The sequence below is a fragment of the Rousettus aegyptiacus genome, unplaced genomic scaffold (assembly GCF_014176215.1).
Source record: "Rousettus aegyptiacus isolate mRouAeg1 unplaced genomic scaffold, mRouAeg1.p scaffold_m13_p_2, whole genome shotgun sequence".
NCBI classification, from domain to species: Eukaryota; Metazoa; Chordata; class Mammalia; order Chiroptera; family Pteropodidae; genus Rousettus; species Rousettus aegyptiacus.
In genome coordinates this window covers 29,950,286-29,968,386 of record NW_023416295.1, presented here as the reverse complement: position 1 = coordinate 29,968,386, position 18,101 = coordinate 29,950,286, and the positions used below count along the sequence as shown (strand labels likewise).

Genomic DNA, 18,101 nt, shown 5'->3' with positions numbered 1-18,101 from the left:
TTTAAACTGAGCTAATAGCCCTCAGGTAAAATTAAGTCCCCCTTACTGTAAAAATATAGCCAAACGAGAATTCTCATTGGCTTCCCACACACCACATTTTCCTAATTGCCTTCTGGCAAAAAGATGCTAACATCTCCTTAGGTGTGCCCTGCCAAGCCTAGCTTCGTCTCAGACACTCAGCCTTTCCTTGGCTATGAGTGACACAGCCATTTTTCACGTTGCTCAAAGACCGCAACTGTCATTGCTACTATCTGTGCCCAAACCTATAACATCCATACTGGCTCTTGCTCCTCACAGAATTCCAAGCATTTGAAACAGAAAAGAAAATGCCCTTTCAAATGAGATGGAAAAGATTCTGGATATGCAGATTCTCAAAGCGCAGGCTAAAGCTTCCACATAGCAGACATTTTGTGGAGAACAGTCAAATGACAGCCTGTGTTTTTTAATGAACGACGAGGGGAATCCAAAAGGAGTGTCTTCTTAACCACTAGGGGGCTCTATTGGATCATGGCCTATATCACTGTTGCAAATGAGTGACAGTGATCATTCTTCATTGTTTACCTGTTTACGAGGTCGATTTTCCACAATGAAAAGAGGCCCTTTGTAATTGTCAGGAAGTACATGGTAACTAAAGCAGGATGTTTTGCCTTAATAATAGGCAACCAATCTTTAAAAGGAGAACTAAATTTGAACTTCGTAATAATACCAACAATATCTAGAACAACAAACTTAATAATACTACCAAAAAGACTAAATGCAATAGGAAATAAGAACTTATAATTTAACCACACCAATCATTGCTGACCTCATGGCTAAAGTTTTTTTTTCCAGGAACAATCATTTCCAGGTAATTAGGCAACCGATTGTTTTTTCAATCTCTAAATTCTTTTTCTTCAGTGGCTTGGAAATTCAGGGATGTGGGTGGAAATACTTCTACAGTCTAACATTCTGAGGAAAATTTCCCAAGTAATAAGAACCATTATGTCTTCTGAAAAACTATCTTCACTCTTTTGTTTCCTCAATATACACATTATTTAATGATGTGAGTAAGACAGTTATTTCTCATTATAAGATTTACTAGCCCGATCAAAGGACAATATAATTAAATTCCTGACTCCAAAGGAATTTATGCCTTAGCTGAGCAAGAGACTCTTCCACATTACCTTTACATCTGTGTATATATCTAGCAGTGTCTTGATACGATTTTATTTTATATAGAGAAAAATCCCAGAAAAGGCAAATTACTTACTTTTATATATATATATTTACATTTATATTTATACATGTATGTATGTATATATATATGTGTGCACTTTTTAAGAGTTTCTGTTTTTACGCTTGACGCATCAAGGATCAGAGCAAGAGCCAAGAAGCATCGTGCTTCTTGGCAGAGTGCTGTGCTGATTAGATTGCTGTCTGACAACTCCTTTTATGAAGTAGCCCTAAAATATCATGAATTTTATGTTTTAAAATACTGTGTGATTTTTTCTACGTAACTGATCCAAAGATCACATTATGCCCTGCACTTTTTTTTCAGAAAGTTTTGTAATAGCTATTGGCCAAAGTTCTGACGTCTCTTTTGAGTTACGAAAAAGACCAGATGGAGCATGGAGGATTTTTAAAGCTCATTTTATAGTATTGTCCTCTGTATATTATACCAATGGGCACATGTCATTATACATGTGTCCAAATTCACAGAATGTCCAACACCAACTGTGAACATTAAAGCAAATGATGAGCTTTGGATAATTATGTAGGTTCATCCATTGTAATAAATGGACCACTCTTGTGAAGGATGTTGATAATGGGAAAGGCTATGCAAGAGGGTGAGGGAGTATGTCAGGGAACAAATGGGAAATGTCTGTACCTTCCTCTCGATTTAATGTGAACCTGAAACTGCTCTAAAAAAAAATTACGTCTTTAAAAAAGGCCAGAGGCTGCCTGGTCAAAGAACACCAATCATCTCCAAGTGGAGAGTAAGTCAATCATTTTGGAAGAGCACAGGTGTATCTGATATAGAAAGAAAAATGAATATTTTAAAAACGAGATGAAAGAGGCTGCTGCTATCCTTTTACTCAAACTTATAAGTGGGCCACAAAACTAGGGTAACCAGACTCCTGACAAGACCTACCTGAGGCATGAAGTGGGGTTCTTTTGGTTACATTGTCCTTCACAAAGATGGATGCGCCCTGATTGACAAGTGCTTCCACACATTCCGTGTGTCCCTTAAAGGCAGCCAGATCCAGAGCCGTTCGCCCTTTCTCATCCCTGATGTCCAGATCAACCAGTGACTGCAGAAGGACTTCCAAGGCTTGATGGTGCCCATTGTAGGCCTGCAAAGAAGAGACCAACGACACAACTGCTTTCTCACCTCAGATCCCACAACCATCTACATAAGGAGCGAAGCCTCCAAAGTCAGAGGTGGAGACCACACCAAAGTAAGTACATGTCAGAAAGGCGCTTGGGATAATTATGGGAATGCTGGAAACCAAAGAGTTAGACTGAAAAATCAAAATTGTAATGCACGGAACTCACAGTTCCATATGAATTCCTTTGCGTTCTTTCTTTTGGCAAATAATTTGCCCAAAGGCGCTAAATGTATTAATATATTCTTATATTTATATCTATTAATCTACTAATCTAATACAGACTAGTAACTGAATGAATTAACATATTCAGTTCAGTCCTAAACATATTGACATAATCAGAATTTTTTTTTAGAAGACTTTTCTGTTAAATCAGTAGGAAAAAGTTACTAAAACCATGTGGACTTCATAATTTAACAGAGGCATACAGACCTTGTTACAGTTCAACATTTTAATTTCTAACCATGTGGCCCTGGGTGAGTTTCTTAATTTCACTTAGAGTTTCTTTCCTCATCTATTAAATGAGAGCAATAAAAGGTGCCTCCCAGGGAAGATGAAAAGAGATGCAATTACACAGGCTTTGCATAATATCTTGTACACTAATGCTTTCTCCTCTCTCCTTTATTTCTTTTACTGATTATAATGAAAACATAGAAACAATTATGGAAATATATTCTATGTACCAGCACCAAGTTCAGTTTTATTATGAGATCCTATGCTATGTTAAGGTTAAGAGGCTTCATACTACTAAGAAACAAAATTAAAAGTGAAAGATTATTTTTATTAAATCTATAAGGTAAAAACTGTATGTGTATACACAAGGCAAAGGATGTTCAAATCAAAAAGAGAAAAGGTTATAAGGATACAGGGAGGAGGGTATTGGAGGAGCAGTGATTACTCAAGGCACAATTTATTTGAAAAAAGGCTTACCACAGACAAAAGACTAATGTTTTTAATATACGGAGAGCTCTAACAAATATTTTAAAAACTAGAAAAATGTGCAAAGAGCACGAAAAGGCAGATAACATAAAAGGTCAATAAACATATTTTTAAAATGTAAATTTTTAAGTTATTATTTTTTAACTACTAGATTGGCAATGATTAAGTTGGTCATGTCCAGTATCAGTGAAAAAAAGCAATCTTATGTTCTGTTGGTGGGAATATAAATTGGTGGACAAAATCTATCAAAAAAAAAAAACAAAACCCACCTGTCTTTCAAACAGTACATATAGCATATGAATTCATTTATATAAAAAGCAAATACATCCATATATAAACATATCTATGTGTCTTCTGAGAGGAAGCGGCACCTCTTGCTAGCCACTCAGAGGTATCACCAGGTTCTCATGCATCTGGCAGGAAAACATGTACCCATATCCCTGTTTAATTCACACACAGGTGCTGCGTGACTAGTTGCAGCTCTCAAGGCCATGATCATCTATCTCTACTTCCAAGCCATGATCATCTCTACTCTTTATTTAAAATATATGCAGAACCTATCTAGTTTTCACTATATCACTGCCTTCTTTTTCTAGGATTATGGCAAATGCTTTCTCTTCCCAACCTTGGCCGTTGCATTCTATTATTGACACAGCCATCAGATTAAATCTTTTAACACCTAAGTTAGACATATCACCTCTTGATGAAAAGCCTATAGCTTCTTCCCTTACTGGTAATAAATTCCCAAACTTTCCATGGCCATTTAGGCCCTTAAGATTCGGCCTCCCTCTACCCTGATCAGCACACACACATCCCCTTACTTCCCCTGTCCCAGACACACGATCCCCCACGATGGTTAAGTACAAGTATTTCTTCCTCTGGTCCATTTCATCTATATTTTCTGTTTCTTCTGTATGGAAAGCTCTTTTGCAGAGAGCCACAAGGCTTTCCTGGTACCTCTGTTTCAAATAGCACCACATCTGGAGGCTTCTCAGAGTAGCCTCTATAAAATAGCCCTACACCCTACACCTCGACACACTCCCAGACACTCTCCATACCACTGATTCAGCGTGTGCAGAAATCCTGATTTCACACCAAAGGAAGTGACTCTGCACGGACAATAGCAGGTTCTGGGTGCTATTTGCATGTGTTGGTTCCTTCAGTGCCAGTTACTACTATGACAAAGATAGTAACGTTTTAATTTCTGTTGATAGGACTTAGTCTAGAAAATAAAATCAGCAGCTTAAAAATTGCATGTATATCTACAAAGCATGAGGGCTAACATATTTAGATTTAATAAAGAGAAGACACATGGGAAAGAGGAAAATCCTCAGGAAGCTGGTGTGGATGTATCAGCGCTGTTCAGAAAAGCACAGTCACATAAGAGGGCACTTAGGTTAGGTGCAACATAAGAATTTTCCTCCTCTAAAATATTCCTGCATTTTCTCCTTTAATCCTCAAGACAAGAAATAAATCCATTAGTGTGTGAAAATTAAGGCTTAATTAATATAAAAATAAAGCGGCATAAATCCTGAAGTAATTAGAAAAGCTTCAGAATTCCAACGCATATTTTCTTCTATACCAGGTGCTTGAAAATTCTCTTAAAGACAGAATGGTCGAAAGTCCAGATTTACCTATAGAATCCCTCTTGCTTTTTCCTCTAGTCTAGCTTGAAACTCTTGAATTTAGTACACATATGGAATACTATACAGAATTGAAGACATACAACTTTGTATGCTATGCTTCACGGGCAATATAAGGGGAATAATAAAAGTGACCTTGATTATACAAGAACTTTCATTTACCTTCACATTTTACAGCTTAACCCTATTAAAAAAAAACTCCCTTATAATATGGAATTTTGTTTTATGGTTAAATGCGTGATTTTTGTCTTTAGGCAGTTATATGGTTCTTGGAGCACATATAAAAAATACGATAAAGCTTTAAACTCTAGAAGAGATTCAGGTAGTCAGGAAAGAATACTTTCTCATATTAATGGAACATGATAAAAATTGTCTTATTTTTCCTTCTATTCTCATCCTAAACCAAGTGTTTAGTAGATACTTCCATAAATAACTTCTGAAATAACTAAAGGAGTAAGTAATCACACAAAAGAACAAATATGCTGGTTTAAAAAAGGATGTCATATTTTGGCTTTTAATAGATAACCCAGTTTAAGCCTTCACTAGAGGTAGAAAACATTTTAAATTTATTTTACAAAATTCCTTTTAAAAATCTTGTTAGGTAACAAGTGTTTGTAAAACATGATTACTTTCTTTGAACTTTTTAGATGGGAACTGAGGGCGATGAGGAGAAAGAATTTCGGATCTCAACAGAATGCATGAAACAATGGGTCCATCTGGAAATCTCGACAGCTGGAGCCTTTCATTTGCATAGCCCTGTTCCTTGATTTAATTTTTTCAAGTGTTTGAAATGCTTATGAAATCCACTGGGTTAGTAACCCTGGAGACTTGAATCATTCAACCAGAAAATGGTAACTCAAGGCAGGTCAGGTATCTTGTGGCAGTCAAGGTTTGAGGGCATCTGGTTCCATTTCATTGCTAGAATACTCCCACCTAAGAAATAATGTGCCTTGGGTTTTTATAAAATTAATTGCTACAGAGGCCCCTAGAGAGGCTGATGGGCATACTTGTATAGTTTTTGAAGCAAAAAGTATTTTTTAAAAAAAGTATTAGCATTTAGAGGGCAAGAATAAAATTGTTTTTGAATTAACCCACTGCTATCACTCTGGTCAAAGTCATTATTATCATAGTTGACCTGGTTGTCTTGCTTCTGCTTTTGCTCTCTTATAATTTAAACTCAAAACAGTCTTTAAAACAAAAGTCATATCGTATCATCTGTGTCCTTAAAATTCTCCAAATGGTTTCCTATTTTGCTCAGGGTAAAAGTTGAAGTTCTTAAAACGGAGTACAAGACCCTCTGTGACCCGCCAAAGCCCTCCCCTGACTCCCTACCCCCACCACAACATGTCACACCTCATCCTCTATCACTGTCCTGCTCCAGCCACAGTGGTTTTCTGGCTTTTCTGGTTACATGCCAAGTATGCTCTTACCCCAAGGACTTCGCACTTCTATCTAGAACACTCTTCTGTCAGATACAAACATGGGTAGCTCTCCAGGTCTCTGTCCAAATGTGAGATTCTATGCTATATAAAATGGCACCCCATCTGCCACCTCAATGCGCTCTCTCTCGCTGATCCCGTTTATAGCACTTGCAGCACTTCTCACCATCTGTCATGCTTTGTATTTACTTGCCTATTGTCTTTCCTAGACTGGAGATTCTACAAGGACAGAGGCTGGGTTTTGTTTGTTGCAACATCTCCAGCTCCTAGAATGGTGCTTAGTACATACACGGTCAGTATATGTCAAATGAAAACATAATACTAATGGTAATAATGGTGAAGAAGAAGCTACCTAATTGCACAAATGTGCCAGGCACTATGCTAACTGGTTTACATGCATACCACATGTCATCCCCGCAATGACCCTATGATACAGGTTCTGCTATTCTCCTCATATTGTGGGTGGAGAAGATTGATGGCTGGGACCTCCTCTCTCTTTATGTACTTTCTAGGCCCCAGACAGCTACAGATCTAACAAAGCCTAACTCTTTCCAATGATATCACACCACCCTCTCTTTATATGACTGGAAACCCATAGGGCTTAACAGAGCACCTGGAACACAGTAAGTACTTCTTAAAAATGAGCGGTGACAGAATTTTTGGAAAGTAAGGAAGTCTCTTCTCAGATTAGTAGTAGACTTGGCAATGCAATCAATCCTACTATCAAAGGTCATGAGGATTCTATCTAAGATAACCTTTGAAATAGGCCTCTCTAGGGGCAGCTAGTACTGTTTTTGAACCTTCAGCTTTGGGGTAACTTCCCCAGGTACAGCAGGTGGTTGGGCAGAGATTTCAGGGTGTAAACTTTAGAGCAACCTATACTAAAAGTCAACTGGAATGAATTACTTTCCATATAAGTATCCCACTCTCTACCTACCTTTTCCATTCTAATTCCACTTCCAGGAACAAAGATTTATGCACATTTTAACCTGATTTCAGCAGACTCAAAATGTGTGTGTGTGTGTGTGTGTGTGTGTGTGTGTGTCAGTAGGTATGCAGTAGATGTGGTGGTGAGTGTGACAGAGGGTGGTGAGTGGGTTGTCAACAGGGGTGCTCTGAGTATGTGGGGAGGGCTCCATGCAGTGTGACTGGTTCATCCCAACCCTGTGGGATGACCTTATCTCCTCTCACCTTGCTCGAGTCCTTATGTATGCCCATTAATAAAACACTCCTCTGTGCTCTCCAAAACGTCCATCTCAAATTTCATCAAAATGACATTAAAGAAATGCTTATACATGCGTGGCATTAAGTGAAATGCTGTAACAGTTCAACACAGAGACCCAGCCCCTATCCACCCCTCCCAGTGTCCAGCCTCTGGATGCAGCCAAACACCATCTTTATGGCTGCGGACTGAGGGCTTTCAATTCAGCAGCACCTTGGGCAAGTGGGTGGCTGTTGCTGGGTATGGCTGCCAGTTGGAGAGATTTCTAGGGAATAGCTACTGACTGCTGACTGTTAGCAGGGCATTATCTGAGGTAGAGTGGTGGGTGAGTTCCCAGCTTGGTCCCCCACACGGAGAGTTTAGAGTTCATCACTCTGAGTAGCTGCATTTCCCTGCAATTATTGGGCTATGAAGAGAAAGCTTTACTGGTGACAGAATAACTCTTCCTCCCCTCCTTCCCAGATCTCACCCAGTATAAGAATCACAGCCTGTGACATCCTCTGAGACCCTGATTTCAAGTCCAGGCAGAAAGAGTAGAGTTGCAGTTATGCATGTGCTCACCCTGCTCTCACAATTTGTGCTTAAATAGCCCATAAGTTTTTAATTGTACTATTAAAAAATCTGGTATTTGATAGGTTGAATACTTGTGCATTGCTATCTATAAATCTCTTAAATTGAAATGTTTTCTTTGAATTTCTTCAGCTTATTGATTTAACTACTAGATAATAACTTTAAAGATGGTTAAAGGTGTAACAATCATTTATTAGGTGCTCTCTGGTAAAGGCTTTACGTACACTATCACTTTTTCTTTGCTTCCATTTTACAGATGGGGAAACCACGGCTCAGACAGAGTAAGTGATGTGCCTAAGGCCACAAGTGGGTGCAGCTGGGACTGGAACTCGAGGCAGTCTTCTCTCCACAGCTGGCATATTTATCCAGATACTGTTTTATTATTAGTTCTTACCGCATTACTATGCTTTTATTTTAAGACAGCCTAGTTTTAGGAATGCTTAGGTTCTTTTTGTAAATGGTAAAGCTGCCCATAGCTTCTTACTTACAGCCAAATGGAGTGGACTCTTGGTAGCACCAGAATCTGATTCTTCAAAACCATTGTTGGTTCTTTCCAAAAGCTGCAAAGATAGAAACAACAGTACATAAGCGCAATTTGTAAAAAGAATCCTACTTTATGGATCCTAATGTTGGCATAAATGAGAAAGAAGGTTTCAGAAATATGCAACTTATCAGCAATACAAGAAATCTGATGTAGCATATCCAAAACAAATATGCTAACTGAACAGTTCAACTTCTAGATCATCTCAATATTTGCTATGCAAAAAAAAAAAAAAAAAAAAAAAACTTTCATACTCGATAAGATGCTCATCCTCACTAATCTAGAAAAATAATTCATGTTATATCCATTTTTTATTCACTAGATGGGAGCAATGAAAAAATTACAATACCTGGTGTTTATTCCATTATCAAACACACATTTACTGAAAAGTGTTGTAAAAGACATATGAACTTCCTGTTCTTATGGAACTTACATTCTAGAGAGGAAAAGTTTAGTAAAACAAATAAGTACACAAATAAGAAAAAATCTGATATGTGCTATCATGAAAATAAAATAAGGTGATATGATTTGAAGTGACTGGGAAGCTAAGGTGACAGTTAAAATGAGACCTGAGTAATAAGAAGAATTAAACCAAGTAAAGGTGTGGCAGGAGAGTATTCTGGGAGGAGGGAGTAGTCACTGCAAATTCACCAAGTGGGGATGAAAATGGTGAGTTCAAGGGACAGAAAAGATAGTGTGACCAGGGCATGATGTTGGCAAACTAATAGGAATAATATATCCTCAGGAAGTCTTGGTAAAAAAAAAAAAAAAAAAAAAAAAAAAGAGAGAGAGAGATGTCTATAGGGGGCTTTGAAAAGCTTCAATATATTTCTTGGAATCTAGAAGTTCACCCACATTCTTAGGTATGTGCATATAACCACACATACTCAGGAAATAAATGTCATTAAAGGAATTGATTTAACACACACACACACACACACACACACACACACACACACACCTTTCTGGGCAATTTGTGCATACATATGACCCTAGGAATTAATTCCCAATAAATATTTACACAGTACACAATGATGTATGTAATGTATAAAGAAATTCATTCACTCAACAAATATTTGATGAATGATCACCAATGTGCCCACACACTGTTCCATGCACTGAGGATTCAATAAATATTATATTAAGAAATCCATTCTGTCACAGGGGGTGGGCAGAAAAATAAAAGAAAGACGTTTAATAGCTAATTAGAAAGTGGTAGGTGCTATGGAGAAAAATAAAATCGAGAAGGAGAGTTTGGAGAGCTGAAGGGGAGGTCAATTTGCAACTTTAAATAGTGCGATTAGAGAAGGTCTTATCGAGCAGGTGATGGCCAAGCAAAATCTTGAGGGTGATGAGAGAGCCTTGTGCATATCTGGGGAAAAGCATTCCAAGCAGAGGGGCTGGCAATTGCCAAGTCCCTTGGGGACAGGTATGCTTAAGAACACCAAGGAGGTGGAGTGAAGTGAGTAAGAATGAGAACGACAGGAAAGAAAATCAGAGAGATGATGGCAGTGGGGGTGGTGGTGTCATAAAGATCCTTCTGGGTTGCAAGTAAGGATTTTTATTTTTTCACTTTTATCCTGAATGAGATGGAATTTCACTGGAGTGTTTTGAGCAGAGGGGTGACATGTTCTAACTGGTAGGGAGGGCGCAGAGACTGTTGATGAGCTGGGAGAATAGTCCAAGAGAGAAATAACAGTGGCTTGGACCAGCGGGGAGCAGTGGGGATAGAGAGAAGCAGTTGAGCAACGGATATTTTTTGAGATAGAATAAACAGGATTTGCTGATGGACTGAATGTGAATGTAAGAGAAATAAAGAAGTCACAGATGACTCCTGGGATGTTTGTCCTGAACAAATGGGAGAATGAAGTTTCCACGAACTGAGATGGAGAAGACTGTCGGGTGGAATATAAATACTGGGAAAGAGCAGAAGTTTGAGATGTTTTTAAAGCAGCCAAAAGTACATGTTAGCTAAGCAGCTGTTGGATACATGGATGTTGAGTTCAGGGTATGTAAAGCTAAAAGATTGGATGAGATAAGCAAGGGAGTAAAATAAACAGAGAAAAGACACTCAATCCTGGGGCACCCAACATTAACAGCTGGAGAGACGAGGAGGGACCAACAAGAAGACTTAGACTGTGAACTAGAAGGAATACCAGGAGAACACATGGATCTGGAAACCAAGTGAAGGAGTTTCAATGAGAGAATGAACAGCCACGCCAAAAGTCCTGACAGATCAAGTAAAATGGGGCCTGAGAATTGACCACTGGGTTTAGCAACATGGAGGCTATGAGTGACTCTGCTGGGAGAAGTTTGTCAAAATACTATTTACATGAAAAAAATAGCAAAATAATAATGATAATAATAATAATAATAGAAAAAAATAGCAGTAGGGATGGGTTAAAAAAACTGTAGTGGTACATATCACCCCTTATGATAAGTTTCCATCTTTATATCATCTTTATATTAAGTTCTTCTTTGCATAATGATGCATCTTAAGAGACCTAAAATTCAACACCCAAAGCCTTGACGTGTGGTGAATGTGGTGGCACACAGTGTCCACTCCAGCCTCCTGACTGGTGGGTGTGGGCTACCCTACACTACAGAGGTTAGACAGCTAAAAACTACAAGTTCCCAGACTCCCTTGAAGTAGGGTTCCAGATGTGATTAAGTTCTGCCAATTAGATGCTCTAACCTGAAATTTTAAAGACAGAAGTGAACAGAGGACATCTCTGTGATTTCTAATGGTGAGCACAGTCGTAGAGACTTTTGTTCATTTGTCTATCTAGCTTCCTGTGCACAGGCTACTAGCTCAGAGTAGAAAAGCAAAGCCAGGGATGTAGGGCACCCACTTTTTTTTTTTTTTTTGCCAGTGTGGATCAAGCAGATGCTGCGTGGCTCAAGGGTCAATAGCAGTGGCAGTGACAAGCCTGTCACTCTACGTCAGCTAGGACAATCTGTCTATGGAGCAACCAATCTGGTAGGTTGAAAACACCTATTTTTAAAAATCCAATCTCTTTCAGTTATTTTGCTAGCATGTTATCTGTTTCCTTCAAATGAAACCTGATTCAAAGAATAATACAGATTATTATAGAAGTTTTCTTAATGAGGGTGGTGAAGGGGAAATTATACTAGAAAGCAAAATTTTCTAAAATCTACTTTACTCATTTTTCTCCTTGAAAGCTCCAAAGTTGTCAAGTGGGAAAAAGAAAACACATTTTAAAACCATATATGTGGAAAGATACCATTTTCAATTTTTTTTTTAAATATGTATTATCATGACTATATATACAGGGGAAAAAACAGAAAAATGTACTCTAAAATGTTTAATACAATAACCTGAAAGTGGGATTATAGATTATTTTTATTTTCTTCTTTATCTTTCCTGTTCTTTTTTTTTTACAGTGAATATATACTTTCTATAATCAAAAAAACACTAAAGCTATTTTTATTTGGAGCAAAGCTACTAACCTTCCTTTTCATTTAATAGAATAATGTCCACAGACCTGCAGATAGACCCAGAACTCCTTTCCAGTCAAAGCATGCAGAACGAAATGTTTGGATTCTTTGGTAGATCAAATAATGATCTAAAATTTACTATCTAAAAGCACACAATTTCAAGTTTGCAAATAATACAACATGAATAATTACACTAGAAGTATGAGCCATTTTATGTTTGTTGTTATTAGTGTGAGAATAGAATTGGGAACTTAAACAATATATGGTATGTTGAAATAATGAGAGCAAATTTAATTTTAACTTCAAAGCAAGTAATCTTAAAACCAATCTGCCTTACACAGTTGAAATAAAAGTAGACTTAACTGCTTGAAAAGGCTAGAAAACAGCTGTTCTTTGCTTTGTTTTGCAACATTATCACCTGCAAGACTTCCTGGAATTGACAGTGTGTACACCAAATCCTGTCCCAGAATGAACTTTTAATCAAAGGAACACAAAGCCACTTCCACCATTATCACAAACATGATGAACAGAGGCAACAAGACAATATACTCTTTATAGCCACAAATTAGGCATATTCCCAGAACATTTGTTATAGAATATTATTGTCCACACATGTACTTTGATCATACAAATAGCATGTGATGTTTTACTTTAATCATTCACCAAATATGTGCTGAGTATCTCTGTGCAGGACCCTGGGTCAGAATCAGTACTCAACTATGCAGCAAACAGATATGGTTGCTGACCCAAGAGAGCTTAGAGACTAATGGGACACCCATCAAAGTAAATGGGTAATGAAATCAGTGAGGCAAAAACTAGGATGCCAAAACTATGGGAACACAAACAGTGTTCCCATATCTTACCCGATATGACCTTGCGGGTAAGAGAAGACTCCTCTGTAAAGGAAGGTCTAGCCTGAGCCCTAGACTATAGGAGTCAGCGAGACAGAGAGAAGAGAATTTCCAGGTAGAAGGAAGAGCATGTGAGAGCAGTGATTACAACAAATTTGAGACACTTTATGTTCAATAAGACCAGAGTAGCATATAGGAGTGAGGAAAGAATGAGGAGCAAAGACGCTGGAAATGTTAAGCAGAAGATAGACTGAGTATAGGGTGATCATGTCATTATTGTTCAACTGAGGGCATTTTTGAGAGTGATAATTGTGCTGGGACAGTAGCTATACACCAAGACATCAAATCAGGGTAATCATTCAGAGTCACTGAAGTGCTTTAAGCAGGGAAGAGACATGATCATCATAAGGTTCTTGGGGTTCATAAAACTCACTCTGGCTGCAGTGTGGGAAATGAACTGCAGCGGTGCTGGCGGTGGAGACTGCAACCCTAGGAACAGGGAGATGACCTCGGATATTTCGACTATGGGATTTCTAAATTGTGAATGATTGAGTTGGCAAAAACTGACGGCGGCCTGAACTAAAGAGGCAGTAGAAATGGAAGGAAGTGGGTGTATTCAAGAGTTTCACTCTTTCGTTCATTCATTCCACAGTTATTTATTGAGCACTGTGCTCAATAAATATATTTATTGAGCTGCTGAGATTTTCAATTCTAAAATGGCCCCTACCCACATGAAACTTATAGTCTAGAAGGTATAATAGACACCATTCATTGATTCATTGATTAAACAGTGGGAGAAAGGGAAAGGATAGAATCAAGGATGATACCCAGTTTTCTAGCTTTGATAACTGGGTGAATGGTGATGCTTTAAGATAAGAAAGAAAGAGAAGACACAAGATCAGGGGGAAAAAAAGATGTGTTGAGTTTTAGTGTGAGGTGCTCCTAGGACAGTCAAGAGATGTCCAGTGGATAGATGAACATAATGTTAGAAGAGAGATCTGGATTAGAGTAATGGGTTTGGGAATCATAAGCAAGAGTTGATATATGAAGCCCCCATCATGGATGAGACTGCTCAGAGAGAATGTGTAGTAAGAGAAGGGAAAAAGGCATGAAGCCTAAGCCTCAGGAAGCCCAAGAATTCAGGGGTTTAGATGAGAAAGTGAGTCTGTAAAAGGGGCTCTGATGAGGGAACAGAGAGGTAGAAGGAAAACCAGGAAAGCGAGATGATGAAGATGATCGTGGTGGTGGTGGTGGTGGTGGTAGTGGTAAAGGAAGCAATGATATGACGGTAGTAGTGGTGATAAATGATAATGATGAAGATTCTCGCTGATGACAGTCAAAAGTTAGTAAGGATTTACTATTAACCAAGCATTCTACTAAGGGTCTTCCATGGATCACGCCAACTATCCTCAAGTAATCCATTAAGCGATCTGCTCAAGTTCATACACCCCATAAAGAACAGATCAGGGCACTGAACCCAGGTCTAACCCAAAAACCAGGCCATTTACCGCATACAACGATGCTTTCCTATTAAGTGATAAGCTGTAACTTTTACCTGATATTTTAAGAAAAGCAGCAGGGATGAAGGTTGAAAACAAGGAGATATTTTTAGTTTCATTTTTGAAGTATGTGGGTCTTTTTATTCTCTAATTTCAACAATTTCCTTTAATCTTTGAGATTTTCTTCTTCATTTCCTAAGGAGTGGTGAGCACTCAGTTACATAGCAGTCACAGGGGACATTAATTGGAATCTAGTTCCCCTGAGTGGTCCTCTTCCTTCAGTGATTCTTCTTTGTTAGTTAAGAAGACAATGTGAAAAAATGGGGAGAAAAGCAATTTGCAAATCATTCAAAACTGACACACTTAGACTTTCTAACTTGACTTTCTAATTTAAAAGTTGGTTCTAAATCTATCAAGTCCAAGGGATAAAGCATTGCTCAGATACTCTACTCTGCAGAAATGTCTCAGCAGGGAATATGGGAGCCAGAGAGAGCCAGATAATTCATACCATGACTCATTGCACAAACTCATAATTTAGCCTGTGGTCTGCAGTATTACTGGGGGCAGGGTTGGGGGGGAGCATTGTTCTATAGAGATCAACCTCAAACTACCTTGTCAAAATCAGAAATGAAATGGCTCTTCTGAAACATAGTTATAGCTAAGAATACATGCCAAAGAAGCAGCAGTGTAAAAAGCAGCAGTTGTGCACATAAACCTTATAGTCATAAATCAAAGAATACAATTTTATATGTATAATACAAAGCAAACTCGCTATAACTTTCTTTTAAGACTCAGGCTTATCATCAACATTTACACAATCCTTGTATTCACATGCTAGCTTTCACACTGAATTTCACTCATAAATCTAATGTACACATCCAGTATGTCACCATAGGCTTCTATTGGCACAATAAAAAATGTACACTCATTTCAAGAATCAACTTGGTCCTCTGCCTAAACAATCTGTTAAAATGGCTGCTCTAATAAAGCCTTTATCTAGACTACTTAGTCTTACTCCTTGTCATCTCCCGAATCCTAGATTTGTTTCTTTTCTCAATTGATCAATCATTTATGAAGCTTATATGTAGAGCACAGCACTGCTTGACCTCATTTCCTCCCCTACAACCTCCTCCCACCTTGTGTTTGCCAAGGCTCTCTTGGGCGAAAAAACCAGAAGGTGTGGAATGAAAGCCATACCCAAGCCCACAAACTTGTGAAGATGGGTGCCTGAAGTGGGAAGTGAGAGGAGGAAGCAAGGATGAGAGCTAGCAGACTTTTTAATTGTCTTATCTGTGAAACATGGACTCTCTGGTTCAACCAGGGTGGGGTGGGTAGGGGGTGGAGATGCTCCATAATTTGAGAAGGCCCAAGAAAACGATCGTATTTGAGATTATAACAATTTATAGGACATTTTCTGAATCTGGAGGGTGTTTCCACAGGATTCATTGTGTTCCATTGGGGTCACACAATGAACATCTCAAGGTCCTGTATTTAAAAGCCACAAAGGTAAGAAGGCCAAGTTTAAGGCTCTTTCTCTAGAAAGTGAAACCGTGATAACAAAATCAAGACTAAATATAAGCTCAATGGTAAGCCAACGGGCCGCTGGGTTAACAAAACAGCAATCTTATCCCAAATAGTGTGGAAACACATAAATATTACACTTGAACTGAAAACCCCAGTTTTATAAATAGTATAGATTATGACTGGCTATTTAAAAACACAGCAGGAAAAAATTCAGGGACCCCAAGAGACCTCAAGCTGATCTAAACCAGTTTTTAAATGTGCTATTTAAGAAAGCAGAAAGCAAGTATATGGCTCAGACTGTAAAAACGGAAACGTGTAGCCAGCGGGTCCGTGAGGTCACCCTCTCTTGTTGTTTCTGGTTAGACTCTGACTACATGGCTGGTTTCCGCAAGTTAGGAGGGAAAACCAATCAGAAAATATCCATGGGGACCACGTGAAGGAGGTGCTCTGAGAAAAGGTATAAAAATGGACTTATTTATCTTTTAGCAGTGAGGATAAAGGACATTTATGAGTCTTCAAGGAGTGAAGGGTTGGGAGCAGGCCAAGGCCTCTGGAAAGTTGGCACCTCTGTCAGAAAGTCTATTTTACATTCCACTTGTCTGTGCTTGAGAATGAAATGCTATCTGGGCAACCTCGAGACCACCCCTGAGTCAAGTGTGCTGTGACCTGCTCTGGCTCAGTCCAGAAGGGGAGCTGGGTCTGTAGAAGTTTTAGACCACCTATTCTGTGTCAATATGCTCTATTCAGAGGATCCCAGGGGCCCAGGATAGAGCTCAGAGGATCCTACAGATCCTGTAGGCGCAGAACTGACGTGTTCTAGACCACACCGGACCTCAGGGGATCCCAGTGCTTTGGGCCGAGCCCAAAATAAACTAGCTTCTCAGTGATGGCGCATCAATAACAGCAGTCTCTATCTGTTGCTCATGATTCTGTTCACACCCTTTCACAGCTATTAGAAAAAGCTGTCTTGCTTGAAATTGTTATTAACTACAATTACTGGAAACTCAGTGGTTTCTAGAAATGTATGAATCTAATCTAATTTCTGCCCCTCCCCCACCAATTCCATAAGTAAGAAACCATTAACTTTCTACATTTGTGTAAATCACGGTCTATGCAATTTAAAAGAGATAACAAAAATTAAGGAGGGTGCTACTAGAAGCTGAGCTAGATTAAGTTTCTATTTCTTCTTGGGAGCTGATGTTGATTACTCTGCTTATCTCCTCCCTCCAGTGTGTATTCAGTTCCTGGTAATTTCCTTGCCAATTAAAAGGCAGAAGAGCCTGTAGTATGTGCAAGGAAGGCTAATGAAACCTGCTGTGAAGATAAAGCCAAATGCAAGATGTAAAATGCATGGTGTTCAAAACTACCTTGCAAGAGCCTTGAAAATGTTTATATACTTTGACCCATAAACCTACTTCGGAGACTCTAAAGAAAGTTTAAGATCAAAGCCATTTAATAGTGAAAGAGTATAAACAACTTACATAGTAAAGAATGCCCAAGTTATGGCTAATCTAATAATTGAACATTATTTAAATTTAACAATGTTTACCAAGAGTTCTTAATTTCCGTAACATTTATGGAAAAAAAATCAATGTACAGAATTGCATATTTAACATTATCATATATATATATATATATATATATATATATATATATATATATATATATATAATGTGAGGAGACTGGAAGGAAATATAACCAAAAGGCCAATAACGATTGCTTTGGAGTGGTGGGACTATGGGTATTTGATTTGTTTTCACTTTTGTACATATTCTAAATTTTCTACAACAAATATAGATTAGTCTAGCAAAGACTAAGATAAATTTCTACTTAAAAGTGAGGTGGTTGAACCAAATGATTTCCAAGGCCCCTTATCTACATTCTGCATTGTATTCAGACAAAACTTCAGGGGTCAATGTTTTCATGACCATAAGTATATCTTTATTAAAGCAATAATATCATTCTGGCTAGTATTATTGTTGGTTGAGCGCATTTTCTTTAAGGATGTTAAATTGCAAATTCGTTAGGGGCAGGAACTACTGATGCCA

General features: G+C 38.3%; 1 protein-coding gene across 11 annotated transcripts in view; it reads right to left on the bottom strand.

Moving 5' to 3' along the window:
- The window catches only part of ANKRD44 (ankyrin repeat domain 44), a 274,950-nt gene that overhangs the window by 28,037 nt on the left and 228,812 nt on the right, over nucleotides 1-18,101 (bottom strand). For all 11 annotated transcript variants that reach the window (XM_036236647.1, XM_036236653.1, XM_036236648.1 and 8 more), the window contains exons 17-18: nucleotides 8,668-8,739; nucleotides 2,132-2,333 (exon numbers count right to left, since the gene is read on the bottom strand). In XM_036236647.1, coding sequence (XP_036092540.1) covers nucleotides 2,132-2,333; nucleotides 8,668-8,739 — 274 coding nt within the window. The remainder of the gene's footprint in view (nucleotides 1-2,131; nucleotides 2,334-8,667; nucleotides 8,740-18,101) is intronic.